This window comes from Chiloscyllium plagiosum, unplaced genomic scaffold, assembly GCF_037043375.1.
Source record: "Chiloscyllium plagiosum isolate Xiang-an unplaced genomic scaffold, Cpla_swu_hap1 HiC_scaffold_23, whole genome shotgun sequence".
NCBI lineage: Eukaryota > Metazoa > Chordata > Chondrichthyes > Orectolobiformes > Hemiscylliidae > Chiloscyllium > Chiloscyllium plagiosum.
This window is the reverse complement of record NW_028270161.1, coordinates 41555773-41572194: the sequence shown is the minus strand read 5'-3', so window position 1 is coordinate 41572194 and position 16422 is coordinate 41555773. Positions and strand designations below refer to the sequence as shown.

The window sequence follows — 16422 nt, the reverse complement described above, 5'->3', positions numbered from 1 at the left end:
CACTTCCTCAAGGTCAACTAAATGACAGCAACAGTTGTGATAAAAGTGACATAATGATGATTTGTAGTTCTTGTTCATTTTCATCCTCCCTACTGTCTACAGCTCATCTCATGCATCACTCACTGGCACCAGCTCAGTGACTTCTACCTGGGGCAATAATATAATGTTAGAATGTGGCACTTGATGGTTTGCAGAGGAAGACGACTGGGAAGTTGGTGAAGGTGTGTTACAATTCCTGAAAAAGTAGACAAGAACTCTGATCTGAACAATGCAAGTTCAAAAATATTAAGTTTAAGGTTTTAGGTGGAAGTATTCTTGACTCGATGCCATTTGCCATATGTAACTAACATGTAAAAACACTGAAATCAGTCAAAGACTGTGAAACATAATTAACTCAGATTACAGTGGCAGATTGTTGAGCAACTGAATTATCGTTATAAATAAAATATTGTAGATGCTGGAAATCTGAAATAAAAGCAGAAGGGCTGGAAAAAGTCAGCAGGTCTCTCTCCATGGAGAGAGAAACAGTTAGTGTCTCGAGTCCAGTCTGTCTCTTTATGTGGGAGGTTGGAGACATGTTGGGGAGATGGAGGGGGAAGGAAGGATTGTACTGGTCTCAAAAAAAAGGAAACTGTGTTTCTCTCTCCACAGATGTTTCTCGACCTCCAGCATTTTCTCTTGTTAAATTATTAGTTGTGTGCATTGAGAAAAATTAAATTCTGATGAACTTTTCAAACAATTTTATCAAGAAATACTTGATGTATTGTCATATTAACTCACACAATAAAGTTTGCTGTTGATACAAGCATATGACAGTCGTCCGTATACAATGTCTGAACTGCAGCATATGCTGAGGAAATGTTTGCGGTTGTTGAAATAAAACTCAGTAGAGAAAATGCTGGAGAAACTCAGCATTATGACGATGGAATAAAGAAATCAAGAAGCTTGTATCATTCAAATCTCTGAGTAGAAATATCACTGACTGAGATCACATTATACTGTTCTTCATAGAATCAGAGCAAAAATTTGACTCATGAATCAACTACTTCTGAAACATTAAGTACAATCAACAGACTGCAGTCCATTGATGAGTTTGGTATACAGCTAACATAGAAAAGCTTGAAAATTCAATCACTTCCTTAGCATCAGGAAAGATTGAATTCCAACTGAGGAATTGAAACTGGGTGGACAAGTTGTGCTTAAACATCTCCACAATGTCTGGCTTTCCCTGGGGGATGACTTCAAAGCTGGAAACATCAGTCAACTGTATAAGAACAAATGTTCAATATGACAAGTTAGCTTGATATCTGGGAAGATGTTATGAAATACAGTGGATCTGATAATAACTTATTTTTTGTACATCTTCTGATACGATTTTAGCCATTGAAACTTCTGGTGCATCCAACATGCTTTCTGATATCATGCCTGCCTTCTTTACAGAGATGAACAAAGAAAATTATCATGATAACTTTGGCGTGGGCTTTGTTTGTGGGAAATCATGTCTCACAAACTTGATTGAGCTTTTTGAAGAATTAACAGAGGATTGATGAGGTCAAAGAGATAGACATGATCTTAATGGACTTCAGTAAGGCATTTGACAAGATTGCTCACAAGAGACTGGTTAACAAGGTTAGGTCTCATGGAATACAGAGAGAACTAGCAATTTGGATATAGAATTGGCTCGAAGATAGAAGACAGAGGGTGGTGGTGAAGGGTTGCTTTTCAGACTGGAGGCCTGTGACCAGTGGTGTAGCACTAGGATCGGTGCTGGGTCCACTACTTGTCATCATTTATATAAATGATCGGGATGTGAAAATAGGAGGTATAGTTAGTAAGTTTGCAGATGACATTAAAATTGGGTGTGTAGTGGACAGCGAAGAAGGCTACTTCTGATTACAACAGTACCTTGATCAGATGGCCAATGAGCTGAGGAGTAGCAGATGAAGTTTAATTTAGATAAATGCGAACTGCTGCATTTTGAAAAAGCAAATCAGAGCAGGACGTATACACTTAACAGAAAGGTCCTGGGTTGTTAAACAAAGAGACCTTGGAGTGCAGGTTCACAGTTACTTGAAAGTAGAGTTGCATCTAGATAGGATAGCGAAGAATACATTTGGTATGCTTTCCTTAATTGGTCAGAGCATTGAGTATAGGAGTTGGGAGGTCATGTTGCAGCTGTATACAACATAGGTTAGGCAACTTTTGGAATATTGTGTGCACTTCTGGTCTCCTTCCTTTTGGAAGGATGTTGTGAAACTTGAAATAGTTAAGAAAAGATCAAAAAGGCTGTTGCGAGGGTTGGAGGAATGAAGCTATAGGGAGAGGCTGAATAAGCTGGGGCTGTTTTCACTGGAGCGTTGGAGGCTGAGGGGTGACCTTATAGAGGTTTACAAAACCATGTGGGGCATGGATAGGATGAATGGACAAGGTCTTTCCCCTGGGGTGGGTGAGTCCAGAACGAGAGGGCATAGGTTTAGGGTGAGGGGAAAAATATAAAAGGGACCTAAGGGGCAACGTTTTCATCCAGAGGGTGGTACGTGTATGGAATGAGCTGCCAGATGAAGTGGTGGAGGCTGGTACAATTACAATAGTTAAGAGGTATTTGGATAGGTATATGAATAGGAAGGGTTTAGAGGGATATGGGCCAAGTGCTGGCAAATGGGATTAGATTACATTGGGATATCTGGTCAGCATGGACGAGTTGGACCGAAGAGTCTGTTTCTGGGCTGTACATCTCTATGACTCTAACTGGTGTAGAATTTCTATCCTTAATGTCAAGATATTTGCATTTGTCAAAGTTGCAAGGTATTTGTTCAACAAGTTATAATTTTTGCCTGAAAGGATAAGAAGAGTCAGGAATGGGGAATGCCTCTTTAAATGGTTGATAGACATTTTTGACCTCGGTCAGCTGACAGGGTCTATATTAACTGTCGGACAGAATTAATCCTCCTCAATCTGATTTGATCTTTTCATAATGGCACAAATTAAATATGATGGTAATCAATCTGACTGTTTTGAAATCTGCTGTAGAGTTAACCAAAAAAAATGCGGATACTGGAAATCAGAAACAAAAACAGAAATTGCTGAAAAAGCTCAACATGTCTGGCAGCATCCATGGAGAGAAATCAGAGATAACCTTTCGGGTTGAGTGAGGAAATTCTGAGGAAGGGTCACTCAATCCAAAAGGTTAACTCTGCTTTCCCTCCACAGATGCTACCAGACCTGCGGAGCTTTTCCAGCAATTTCTGGTTTTGTTTGTGTTAGAGTTAACCAGTGTGTGTTTTGTCCACAATATTATTGGCATGCTAATCTCGCTGCTGTTTTATGTCATGTCCGTTCTCCTTGTAGCAAAGGTTTATTGGTCCATTAAAGATCAGTTGTCAAGCATGTTCATATTGTCCACCTCACACAATGAAGTGCAGTTTGACCAGTTTTTCACGATGATTTTACCAGCCTATAACGAATATTGAGCAAACAAGACTCTCTAAAGATGGCAGGGATTATAGCAGGAGACACCTGAAATTTCAACAACTAAAACCATATTAAATGTGAAAACGTTATGTTGGATCAACTGTATTTGGTAACTTCCCCTTGGTATCAAAATAAATACTCATATTGAAAAGACAGTGACCTGATATTCACTTGCACGCTAGAAGTTAAACATTGTGAAGTTTTACATATATTTTACAATCATTTTATTTTTAAGTTTGAATTAGTGACATATTGGCTTTTTGGTGTGTCTGAAGAATTTAATGTTGTATATCTGCAACCATCATGATTTCTCTTAAAGCAATTTCTTAGAGATGTAGCTTTTACAACTATTAGGTTTTGGCGTACATTAGGAGAGTTTATGACTGAGCAATGTGCATCAAAGTTTCTAATTTGTAACATCTGGACTTTTTTTGCAGCTTAGGGGTAACAGCTATTGCTTAAAGCATTATTTTTTAAAGATTCAGTTTGGGGCAGCTCTGTAGAAATCCTTGGATGAAGATTGATGTATAAACCAGCGAAGATAGTCAAATCAGAATACCTTACAGCAACATGTTTTATAATACTTCCAGACCAGAAGTGCTTGAATAAACTCCTGAGGAAGGTATTTAAAGCTGAGATGATTTAAAATCAGGTTATATGAAAGCTTAATCAGACTTTGTGAGATTGAGAGTCAAAAGCACAGTTAAATTAAATCTTCTGAAATGTTAGAGAAATGTTTTCTTCTCTGGTGTAAATACTGTATAAGGGGTGGTTTGGGTAATGTACAGGGGTCTTCGGGCTCTGTGAAGGAGTGCCTTGGGAAGTTAAATGGCTGTTTACAATCATAGGAATATCTAAGTAATCTTCAGAAAAGGAGGATCAGGAAAGGAACTAGGTACTAATTGTAGCAAGTGGTAGAGAAACAAATTTCCTTGGAATGAAATAAGAAAAGAGAAATGGCTCAGGATAGTCACAAATATTCTTTTTTGAAAATTGTTAAAACCAACCCAAACCAATCATCTATCATGCCAGATTTCAATCTGGGATCTGACTTGTCCAATAATGACATCAAACTAGGATTATAACATAATGTACCGCATGGTCTTTTAGAAGCCAACAACAATTTCCCATCTGGGGCAAACAAAATGCAGACTGCAGTATGGTCTGGAGATCAGTTTATTAAATATGACCACATTTTGCATGAGGTCTCATTTTAGAAATCTGTCAACAGTTAAAATCGATACCCTCCTCATAAATTGTGATATGCAAATGGTCTTTATTTACATTACTGTGCGAATTCAGGGACTTTTGCAAATAACATATTGAAGGCCATGAAACCTCGGTAACATTGGCAAACTTGTTCAGGGTAGAAATTCCTCACTATCTGGTTACAGAAGTCTCAGCAGTATTCCTTTAACATCATTTTGATCAATTGCTGATGCACACCAACATATCAATTTTTACAGAAATTTCATGGGTCAATATAGAACATTCCTGTAATGTTATTGAGATTAAAAAACTGCAACTTTAACAAATAAGGTGCACCAGGAGGCACTCCCTCCTTGTGAAGAATTATAAGAATTTTTGAGGAGGCAACGCTGCACTAATGTCAGCATTGATACTAAATTTGGAATATAAATGACATGTCTGCTCCTTCTTTGTTTGGATGGTCTCTATTTAAACCTCATTGATTTCATATAATTAAATTAAATATTTAATTGGTATTATGCTAATCACATCAGTGTGTTGTTCACCAGGACAGTAAACGTCAAACTTCCACTATTTATTCAGCGAAGTTGTAGGAATAAAGCAGTTTGCTGGCACATCAAGTGACTGACGTGTACTTTCAACTGACATCTCACGCCTGCCTGATTCAGCTTGCTGTCTATTCTCTGTCCTTCATACAGCAGTGAAAACATTGAGTGTGTATGTCAAATGATGTAGTTAGACCAAAAAGACAGCTTGGATGAGAGTTAATGACAGAGGTTGAACATATGGCCTATAGGTCTGGAAGGATAAAGCTGTTTTACAAGGATTAGAAAAGTTCCTCCCCTCACTACTGTGTTTTATGCTGTATGAATGGTGTTTATTTCTTTGGTAAAACAATAATAATTTTGACAAATAAGATCAGAATTAAACATCCTCATACAATTTTTTTTTATAAACCTTTATTAGATTTATTCAGCCATTTTATTGATACCATGTCAACGTGCCTATAGAACTGCTTGACTCTTTTGAAGTCTCCAGCGATTAATTGTGTCTTTTATTAAAGGCCAGGAGGATTCAATTTCCATCCACTTTAGAATATTTCTTGTGTGAGTTGGAGGTTTTTCATCCCTTCCATGGATGATATTGAAAATACAGTAAAATATGAACTTAAGTCACAAATGCAGCCATAAATTTGATCAGATGTGAATGACTATTAAATTCAAATTGGGTACAAATAAATACCATGAATCTCAGAAACGGGAAATTAAGGTTTGTATTTCACACTTCTGCTTCATATACAGTTACCTTTAGGGAATCAATACATAAATTATCTAATGAAGAATCGTGACAATGCAGGTTTGTGGTGTGGAATCTATAGCGATCCAGTACGCTTCCATTCGGATTAACTAAAGATCCCATAAGGCTAAATGATAAAGGAAAACTTTGGCATCAAATGGATTTACAACCAGGAATCAATTGAGTTTCAAATTCCAACACCATAATTTATATACATTGTAAATAATTCAAAAGGCACACCTCCTGATTCAAACTAATGCTCTGATAAATACTATAGGAGAAAGGGATTCTGACCAATTCACAATTTGATCAAAATGCAGGCTTTTGGTCTTTAATGAACATGAGATAATAACGTTCGCAAAACAGTGAAACAAATTGTAAAACGTCTATGTTTATACATCCTGTTTATTTAATGTGCTTTTGCAGGATATAAATAATGACAAAATTACAAAATTTGTAACTGGAAGCCCAAGCATATATACAATGATTAGTTGCAGCGAGGCCACTATTTTATCCCCATACATTTTCATTTTGGTACCATGTTTACAGTGTTTTTTTTAAACTGCCAAATTACTACATACATGTATCAACAGTGAATAGGCAAGATATGTACAAGGAAACCGCATTGTTCAAGTACTATAATACCGTATTAAAAGATTAACACTGAATTGAACTAAAATTCAGTCCAACCGTACAATATACATTTGATTATCAATTACAATCCAAGCTCTAATGGTCATTCCTTAACTTATATTTGGGTGACCTTTATCAGTAAGCCCAGCTTAATTTCTATATCATATAAAAATAATGTAACATTGAAACAACTTAAGACCATTATTACACAAGTTCAATAAGGATTCTAAAATAAACATTAAATTGATTCACAATAGATTTTTGTCTCAAATAGATGATGCCATTCTTTACAGTGCTGCCTATTCACACCACAGTTAAATTCTAGCTCAACGTGGTTTCAATTGGCAATGCAGCATAGCTGTATTATAGGCAGCTGCATCTTATTTTTTGCAAACAATTGAGAAACAAGATGATTCTCATATTCAATAAACACTGATCGTTCCAGGTAGTAAATCAGTTGATTGTGGTTTCACAGGTTTAGTTCAAAAAACATCATGTGCTGCATTGTTTTGAAAGAAATCAGTCACAGATCTTAGTCTTTGCCTCAAACGGAAGATGCATCACACTGCCGAGCAAGTCACTATTCGTGATATTTTGTGTTTTGTACTATAGAACAAAAATATATTCATTGTGCCATGTTTCATTTAAATTTCACAACCACACGTGCAGACAATAGATTTTCTGAAATAGCTATTTTTTTAAAATCTGAAAAGGCAACCTCTTCTGCATCCAGCACTGTTACTTGGATTGCTAACGTATCCATTGTCAGTGCACAGTATTGAATACGCAGTGTGCCTCCACCTTTAATGCAATGCTGTCAGTTTGCAGAAATTAACACCTTCTTCTACTGCACAAAGGACCTCACCAACATCGCGATCGGCTGCATTGGAATGACGGATGTCTTTCTCCCCACCAAAGTCATAGAGAAAATTGTTTTTAAAAAATGGGAATTCACTTCCTTTGAGCCTCTCAATTGCCACCGGACAAAATGTTTTAAAATTAGATAACTATGCTGAATACTGCTTTAGAAGTAAGACTGAAAATTGGTTTCAAGTGTAAAACTCCTGATTTTTGTTTCTGTCTTTTAAAACATTCTTTATTCTTTCACATTTAGGAGCAAAATGTCATAAAATCACTACTGCTTACCTGAAAAAAAAATCCTCATACTAACATTTGCCGTACCACATTACCAAAAAAAAAAATCAAAATCATAAAATTCTTTTCAGTGCAGATCAGTGTTTGAAACAAGGGCAAGAGAAACTCTGAAGGTACTGGTCTGATTGAATGTTGATATGCCGTGAAATTTCCAGTAAAACAATAGTGAACTTCACAACAATTACCTAAAGCATTTGCAAATCACTAAAACAGCAGTAATTTCAAAACAAAAGCAGTTATCGAAATAGCTTAGCCTTTTTTCAAACAATATCCCAAGACTACATTATATAAATTGCAGATATTTTTGTTAAAAAGTGTTAGTCCAAAAGAAATTTTTTAAAAAAAGCTTAGGCTTGTTATCAGCTTTTAGCAGCATTCAAGTTATCAGATGGGCAGAAGAGAGCTTGAGAGTTAGAGTCCACTGATTTCTTCTAAATCGCGATGACCCGAAAAAATTTGAAGAGCAAAGTTACATCAAGACCAAGAAAAAAACTCTTGAAACTGCATCAGCTTAAATCCTTCTGATGGACTGGTTTTAAATAAGTCTAAAGACAGTTGTCGTGTGTCAGTGTCATTCCTGTTGCTACAGTGGGAGGAATGTCAAGGAAAAATAGCAGCTTCATGCAGTGATGACAGTAACTGTGTAAAGGTCACTCAGCGAGTGCAGTTTTCCTCTCCACTGGGTCAGAGGTCACCAGAGGAGACAAAATGTGCTGCTTGCAGGGATTGCTCAAAAGAGTGCGAAGGCACAGACAGAGGAGAATGAGACATAGCGTTTAGAATATCGTGGTCTCATACTTAGTGCTCATCGCCCTTTTTGATTCTTGTACAGGTTCCACAATCCAAGGTACATTAGGATGAGTCTTTTGTTCCAGAAGAGGTTGATCGATCTGCAGGCAAAGAATAAAAAGAAGACCTCCTTAGCAAATGGGGATATCAATTACTGATGAATAATAAAATTAATAAACGCACTAGAGTTTTAATGCCTCCACAAACCATGTTCAAATTCTCTTTGACATGAAGTAAGGCTACATTCCATTTCAATTCTACTGAAAGAAACAGTAGTTGCATTTTAATAACAGCAAAGTACAGTAGCTCCATCACATGACTTCCTCAGCCATATGAATGTTAAGCCTGGCTTCCGCACCTACTGAACATCTCAGGTATACTGGATGCTGGGATGGTAGGAGGGGTCATTCCAACATGTGAAGAGCGCACACACACACACACAAACACACACACATATATGCATCAAAACCCAGTTATCTGAAATAAGTTTGTCAACCAACTAGTTTTGTTTCCATTATAAATGATTCAAATAAAGATGAAAACTAAAGGTATAATCGCACCTTATTGGGAATATAGCTAATTGATTTCTTTTACTGAGGTGTTTGATCACAATAATGAAATTGAAATTAATTACAATGCAATGGAAATCTGAAAATTTTACAGGAATATTTTACAATTTGGGGAGACTATTGGCTGACCAGCACACTATGTATTACTGGATATTGCTAAAATTACATGAATTTGCAGAAATTGTGTTTTGTGGCTGTTTTAAGGCCTTACATAAACTGCCAAGTCTTTGTCAACTTCAAGGAAGCTAGTTGAAGCTTCACTAGCTAGGTAAATAAATTTACCACTGCAAGTGTTAGAAGTGACAGTTCAAGTGAATCCATTGGAAGGTTGGTACTGAACATTGAGCAACAACAATAATACTAATGAAAGGGCCTCAAAAGACACTTAAGTGATGTGAATCTTTCGCTCTTGAGAGCTAGCCCTAATAAAGCAGACTACTTACTAGAAGTGATTCTTTAAATGGTCATAGAACCAGCAGCAACCCTGGAGAATAGGTACACCCACTGGCCACAGAGCAGCACAGTAGGTTGTGCCATGGGCTGGCTTGAATCTGCAACTTCCCACATGAGGAATTACGAATCTAGGTTGACCCTTCAGGACAAGCACGGAGAGGAGATGAGGCATTCCTACGCAAGCCGGGGGAAGGTGGGTAGGCGACGAGGAGGAAACAGAGGCAGTTTCATCCTAGGCCACTTCCACACACCACCACACAATGACCTGTTTAGACAGGTATCAGACTGCCCTGGCTGTAGGCCAACTGACCATCCACTCGGGGAGAGGAGGCAAATATATTTTAAAAAAACGGGTCAAAAGAAAGAAAAACAGACCTGGTGATATTTCCCTCCCTGCACCCCACCCCCCTTCCCACCACCACCTCCACCCTTACCCCACTGCTGCATGATACTTGGAAGTTTAGAAAAGTCAATTGTTTTGTGCTCATTTTAAATTACACTATTTAGACGATTACAGCATAGGCCAGCTGCAAAAGACACGTACCTAGTGTTTTACAGAAACTGGTCTTTGATGAAATCATGTAAAAAAAGACCATTCGTTGTTGGTATCCGCCTTATTACCATTCTGCATCTCCTAGAGACGGTGCGATTAAAACTGTTAAAGGGGAAATCTCACCACAGCACAATTCATTGTTATTGTGCGTAAACAATACATCATTCAAAAATACTAATAAACTATAGAGCAACTTGTATGTTAAGGCATATTATCCATAACCTAAGTTAAACAAAATATATTTGAAGCACCTTCCATGAAGTCTGTGTGATACCAAAGTACAGTAATTATAGCAACCAACAAAACTCAGAAGAGTTGGTAAGTTGCTCCACTGTATTACTTTCGACTATTTACTTAACATAGATTATGTTTAAACCCATCATCTGACTCATAATTTCATGGAGGTTTTTAAGATCTGAAAACCTGGAAGGTGCAACTTAGAGATCTTACTGCCAGGTGGGCTAAAAGAAAATCTTTACATTGGTGTGATTAAACACACAGGATTCTAAAATAATACATTAAGCAAATTTCTTGAATGAAAAATCAAATGTACATTTGATGCACTAGATATTAGGATTATAAAGCCATTCCATTTGCACCAAAAGCTGAGGTGCTCAGTTACTGGAAACATATACCACCATTTTAAAACAAGCAGCAAAACACAAAGTGGCAGATTTAACAAGCTTAATACTAACAGCACGGGGTGTATATTTGCTTTGCTAACTGCATTGTTTTGCTTACTGCAAATAAGAAAATATTCTTTTTTGAATCTCTAGTGGCATTAATTCAGGCCAATTTGAAAAATGCTCAATTAAACTGCTAATTTTCACTGTACTGTTAGTAAGCATCCTGTATGGTCCAAGCCACGAAAGCAATATCTAATCCTAATGCATTCAATTTTTAAAATCATTTTAAAACAAAACCATGATTAAAATGTTGCACATGGTCAGAAAGACTGCATATCCAAAAGGATTACATTTTAGAATAATTTTAAATAGCAAAATTAAATTCCATCATTTAGCTCTAAATAATACAGCAGCTCAAAATTCCATAAGATTCCAGAATGGAATGGGCATTTGTGATCTATACAGAAATACATAATATGACTATATTATTTATAGCATGCCACACATTTTTTTTTCCAAAAGTAGATGGTGTCTCATTAGTGATGACTATTGGTTTCAGACCACAGGCTGTTCCTTTTAGATCCTATATAGTGTGAGAATGCTGGGCCTTCAGAGGGTAGTCAAGATGCCAAGGAGGTAATACTGCAGTAACATGCAGTCGTTTTACATGCTTCCACACTGCACTCTGTTCAGCAAATTAGTTTTTCTTTAAATGTATAAAAGGATCAGTTTGACATGTCTGCAATGAAGTTAAGGTCTGTAGGTGTTAAGATTGAACAATGAACACAGAGAATGTCTAGGCTAAAATTCAATGTGTGCCCAACAAAACTCCAAATGCCACATTTGTTTTCTATTCTTAATAAAGGTCTTTGAAAACCCTTATTGAAGTTGTGGTGTCACGATGGAGCTGCTGGAATAATACTTCATTCATAAATAATTAAATGCGCATCAGAGAACCTACAAAAAACTATGGGTGCTTTTAATGCAGGCTTATATCTCATTAGCATTTATAATAATACAGAAATTCAAACTAAGCTTGCCTGAAAAAGTTGCAGGTATAGACATGCTAAGCTGCACCAGGACCCCCGAAGGAAAGATGGGTATCAGCAGATTTATAAACATAGCATTACATTTCAATTCACATCATTATTTTATCCTGATTATTTTACAAACAAAATGCATTCAACTTATTTGTTTGACAGAATCTAGCTTCTGAATGCCCATTTACATTGACCAATAATTCAAAAATCAGTTGTGATTTTGAGGTTAAATTCAATCTGCTATTTTGTTTTACTGAAAGGGAACTAAGAGCCATTTTCAAATGTTGCACATTGTTGGTGGGCCAGTTCCTTGGATGCTTTAATAAAATGAGCTGCTTCCTTTTAATCAAATTCAAACCAATTGAAAAACATTTTTCTGAAGCGCTATATTGAAGCATCACACCAACTGAATTTTAGCCTTGGACAGTTAATAACATTTGATGCCAACAGAGGAAAAACTCAAGAGGGAAAGACACAGCAATGCACACAAAGGAAAAATAAGACCTGAAACTTGTGCGGCAGAGAATGATGAAACTTGGAAGGAAGAGGAAGAGGAGGAGGAGGAGGATGGGGAGGCCTGTGAGGGGTGTAAATATGATCTAAGGACCATCTGTTATTTGGATGTTTCACCTGAAAGAAAGTGTAAACAACATAGCTATACATATGCGTCATAAAAATGCAGAGGCATTCTTAGCAAAAGAGACACTTTCAAGTGTTGTTATCTAAAAATTATACAAGACCAAACGCTCTCCTGGGCTTTCTCATTATCACCAACTCTCCGGCCCATGCCATGCCCATTATCTATTTAGTGTCATCAGCTGGAAATAGGTGTGATGTAAGGGAGCTGCCAATGATGACTGTCACTCCCTCCTATTGTGGCACCATCTTATTTCTATTCCACAGCTCCCTGAAGCGATTAAAATGGAAACTTGCCACAAGTGCAAGAATGGGGCATAGCTGATCCCTACAACATTACTTTTAATGCATTGGCAAAATCAGACTTTGGTTTGGAGACAGATCTTTTAACCATCCTAGAACTCATTTATACCGCTTGGGAAAAATCTACAAGACATTTTTTTTCCAACTGAAATTACATTTTCACATTTGATTTAACTAATACGGTACAAGTTTAGGGCTACAGGAAACATAAATCCATACTTCATTCTGAAGAAAATTAACAAGCAGATACTTATTCATTTAAAAAATGCCAATTTTGCAGAAGAGGTTGAACTTGAATTTATACCTGGTCCAAGAAAGACACATTAACACCAAATTCCCTTGCTGCATAAAGCTGCTTCATTTTAATTGCTCTGGAATTTTTACATTTTGTTTTCCTCGACAAACATGTATTCCTCAAAAAAGAACACCTTAGCTTTCTGCACAAATGCTGGTGTCCTTCCAACTGGGATTTGTTGAGGCACAACAGCCCTGTAATGTTCTCAGCACCTCAAAGACCCCCATGGTCACTGTACAGTTCCTCATCAGCACCACAAGTAATCCTGTCAGTGCTGTAAGGCATGTAAAAGCCAAACTGCAAATTGTATTGGCATGCAACCGGGCAACTTGAATTTTTTCCATTGCTTTTATGGTGAATACTCAACCAGAAGTTTACACATCCTTGTTCACTTCAACTTATAACAGAAGCAGCAAGGGAAACCTCAGAAAAATGATTTGAACAAAAATCTCATGTCCAAGGGACAGGTTTCAAAGTGCTAAATACATTCGGTAATACAATTTTATCCGAATAACACCGCAAAATAATTTACCAATTTGTTAGGTTATCAGCTGCACTAGCTGTTTTGGTATTGGTTGGGGTTAGAAGGGGTGTTAGTTCATATATACTATGATTAAACACAGCCAATGGGAGTCTGCTTTCTGTGCCATCTCACTTCACCCAATGGCGAGACCTCTTTGTTTCTGTAATGAAGCTTAAAGATATGCTTAGACATGGACAAGTGGAAAGCTACTGGAGAGAGACTGCTGCCCAACTTGGGAATGCTTTCATGAAGGAAGGAGGAAGGCTGATGAGCCAAATGAATAAATAATTATGGCCTCAATGTGAAATATTCAACCCCCCCCCCATCCTGCAACTACTGAGAGAGGGTCTGAGGATGCAGTTATAAATTGTACCCTGGCTCATTTAGCTCGCATATGCAGAATAACAGTGAAGATCAGGCTTTCATCTTGGAAAGGCAGCATGCTTCCTAACATGTTTCAGACCAACTAGGTACTCCATTTCATCTGGGAATCTTGTTTGAGAAGGACTGACCCTACACTGATCTGGCAACATGAGGCAGCAGGCACCAATCCTATGATGACAGGTTTCTTCTGGACTCTTCCCATGCTCAAGTCTTCAGAATTCCCCTGGCCCTGATCTCCAACTTCCCTCCCACCTCCAAACTGAAGGCATTCCTGTGCCATATCAATGACGGACAACATCCCCCTTCCCAACCCCTGATGACCAGGGAGTAACCTACACACTGCAGCCTTTTACTGCTAGTGTTTCATCCTGGGGGCTAGCTGCAGTGCCCATTCAGTTGCCCACAAGGCAGAAGGTGCAGATTCTCAATAATGTGAGGTCCTGCCATCTTCTGTGGCGAAATTTGGCCTCACCAATGCCTTTGCTATAAACTTGTCTCCAGATGTTTTGGGGATTAGCATACTGGAAAGTATGCACAACTAAACATTTTCTCATAACAAAACTGAGAGCTTGTATTGTGATCCCCTGAATGACAATAGCACAACAGTGTTGTCAATGATATTAGGCACAGTGTCCCCTATTCCTACCTCCATAACTTAGGTCCAGAGCTGCCCCGGACTTTTCCCCAACTATCACACATGCCCTGGCAGAATAATAATGCCCAGCTCTCCTGTCAATCTGTCAAATAGAACCAAGGAAACAATTTCACGACACCTATTACTGCAATACTGATGGTAAGCACTCTCTCGCAACTCCCCAGAATGGAAAGGTAGACAACCTAAATTTCATCCTGCCTTCTCCATTCACCGAGATATTGGGAGCATTAGGGGTTGATTGGAAGAGGACAGGGTTGAAATGAAAACAGAGAAAAAAAAATATTCTAGTTTCCCCAATATCCTCTATTGTAGCACTCAACATGCATTACCCTATAGCACTTGCCAAATGGCAATCCCTGCTAAGATAAGTGGATTGTCAGATTCAATTTTGAAGAGGAAAAGCAGATGGAGCAGCTTTAATGCTCGCCAGGGAAATTCAATTTGGCACTCAGGTCGGTTTCCACACACCGGAAACCAACGAGGATTGCCGGCCTCCCGGAACAGTCAGGAGTGCAATGGAACCAGCATCAACTTCCTGGCAGAAAAATATTCCGGGAGGGATTTTAACACCACACACATCCAATCAAATTCAAACCTCCTTAAACCAAAAAAGAAGTTATTAAGACTCCGAGTGGCTGGGATTTTGTCAGGTTGCAATGGGAATGGTGGCTTATCTGACCAGCTTTTGGGAGGATGGAGGGTGGGGACAAACGGCCCTAACTTTGGGTCAGATTTAATTGGAGGACTCGTCTAGGATCCTGCTGTCGATTTGGCATGGCTTCGGTGCTCCGTTCTCTGTTCTCTGTGACTGACTCCGGGGGTGATCCCAGGTACCACGAATCACGCACAAGAGAGCAGGGCTAGAGTGCCGTGTTCTTGAAATATTGAAGCATCGGGAAAGGCTGTATTTTATTGCCACTGTCCCGTGAACCAGTTGATCTCCCTGTTCCTGATGTAGCTCCGGACCCGATCTATAGCGGATAGAACAGAACGCGCTATTGTTGGTCTAAGTGCGAGTGAGAATACTTTGAGAGTCGCATCTCTTAATCTTGAAACAAGGCAGTGACTCTAAGCAGCAGCAGTAGTTTACAGTGGTGACATTATACTCGTAGCACCCTTTTTTTTTAAGTAAAAGTTGCATTGAGGTGTCTTCAAATTACATTTGCCAACTAAAAGTTTCCTAATTTTTGTTATAAAACCCTCCAGATTTAAATGATTCTTAAACCAGGCCTGGGGCAGGAAGGGGACAGGTGGCAGACATTTCCTATCTCTAAGGGGATTTCTGATCATGTCAGTGAGGAACCAGGTCCTTGCTTCCCCTCAGAGTCAGCTCACGCCATACCATTGGCTTTCTGTGACATTACGTCCACTGCCATCTCCCGAAATGTATCCATCCAGAATTAGCAACACTCAAACTGATGTACCGGCCTCTACTTTTGAGAAGCCTAAGGGATACGTTGCTCTGCATTCAGCCTGGATAATGTTCCATCAGAGCACAAGGTAAAAGTGCACGGAAGAAAACAGCACTCTACCATTCACCAATACTCATCTTCCAACCACCGCACAAAAGCCCATTCATGGTGAAATGAAGATGTGATTTGGTGCGTTTGTGGCTACAGTTGATGGAGTTGTTCATTTCAGGATCAGAGCTTTTGGACCATTGCTAGCCACCTTTGATACCAGCTATCACCGCCAAAAGGCTTCCCCTGAAGGTCTTTATCAGTGCCAATAAAATAGGTTGCCTTTTCAAGGGGATAATGCCAAGTTGTCATACTGAGAATTTATGGGAAAGCAGTAACTCTCTGGCTGCAGCATGTGGGTGCTATTAATAG

The 16422-nt window shown here is 38.4% G+C and overlaps 1 protein-coding gene across 18 annotated transcripts in view; it reads right to left on the bottom strand.

Annotated features, from left to right (window-relative positions):
• Positions 1 to 6363: 6363 nt before the first annotated feature.
• Positions 6364 to 16422, bottom strand: part of anks1b (ankyrin repeat and sterile alpha motif domain containing 1B) — an 818433-nt gene continuing 808374 nt past the window's right edge. For 9 of the 18 annotated variants that reach the window (XM_043713626.2, XM_043713638.2, XM_043713630.2 and 6 more), the window contains 3 exons: positions 12299 to 12424; positions 10120 to 10209; positions 6364 to 8654 (listed from right to left, as the gene is read on the bottom strand). In XM_043713626.2, the coding sequence (XP_043569561.1) occupies positions 10153 to 10209; positions 12299 to 12424 (183 nt within the window). In that variant the 3' untranslated portion in view covers positions 6364 to 8654; positions 10120 to 10152. Of the gene's footprint in view, positions 8655 to 10119; positions 12425 to 13067; positions 15562 to 16422 lie in introns of those variants that run through there. The other 9 variants (XM_087999557.1, XM_043713650.2, XM_043713649.2 and 6 more) reach the window with 7 other exon arrangements.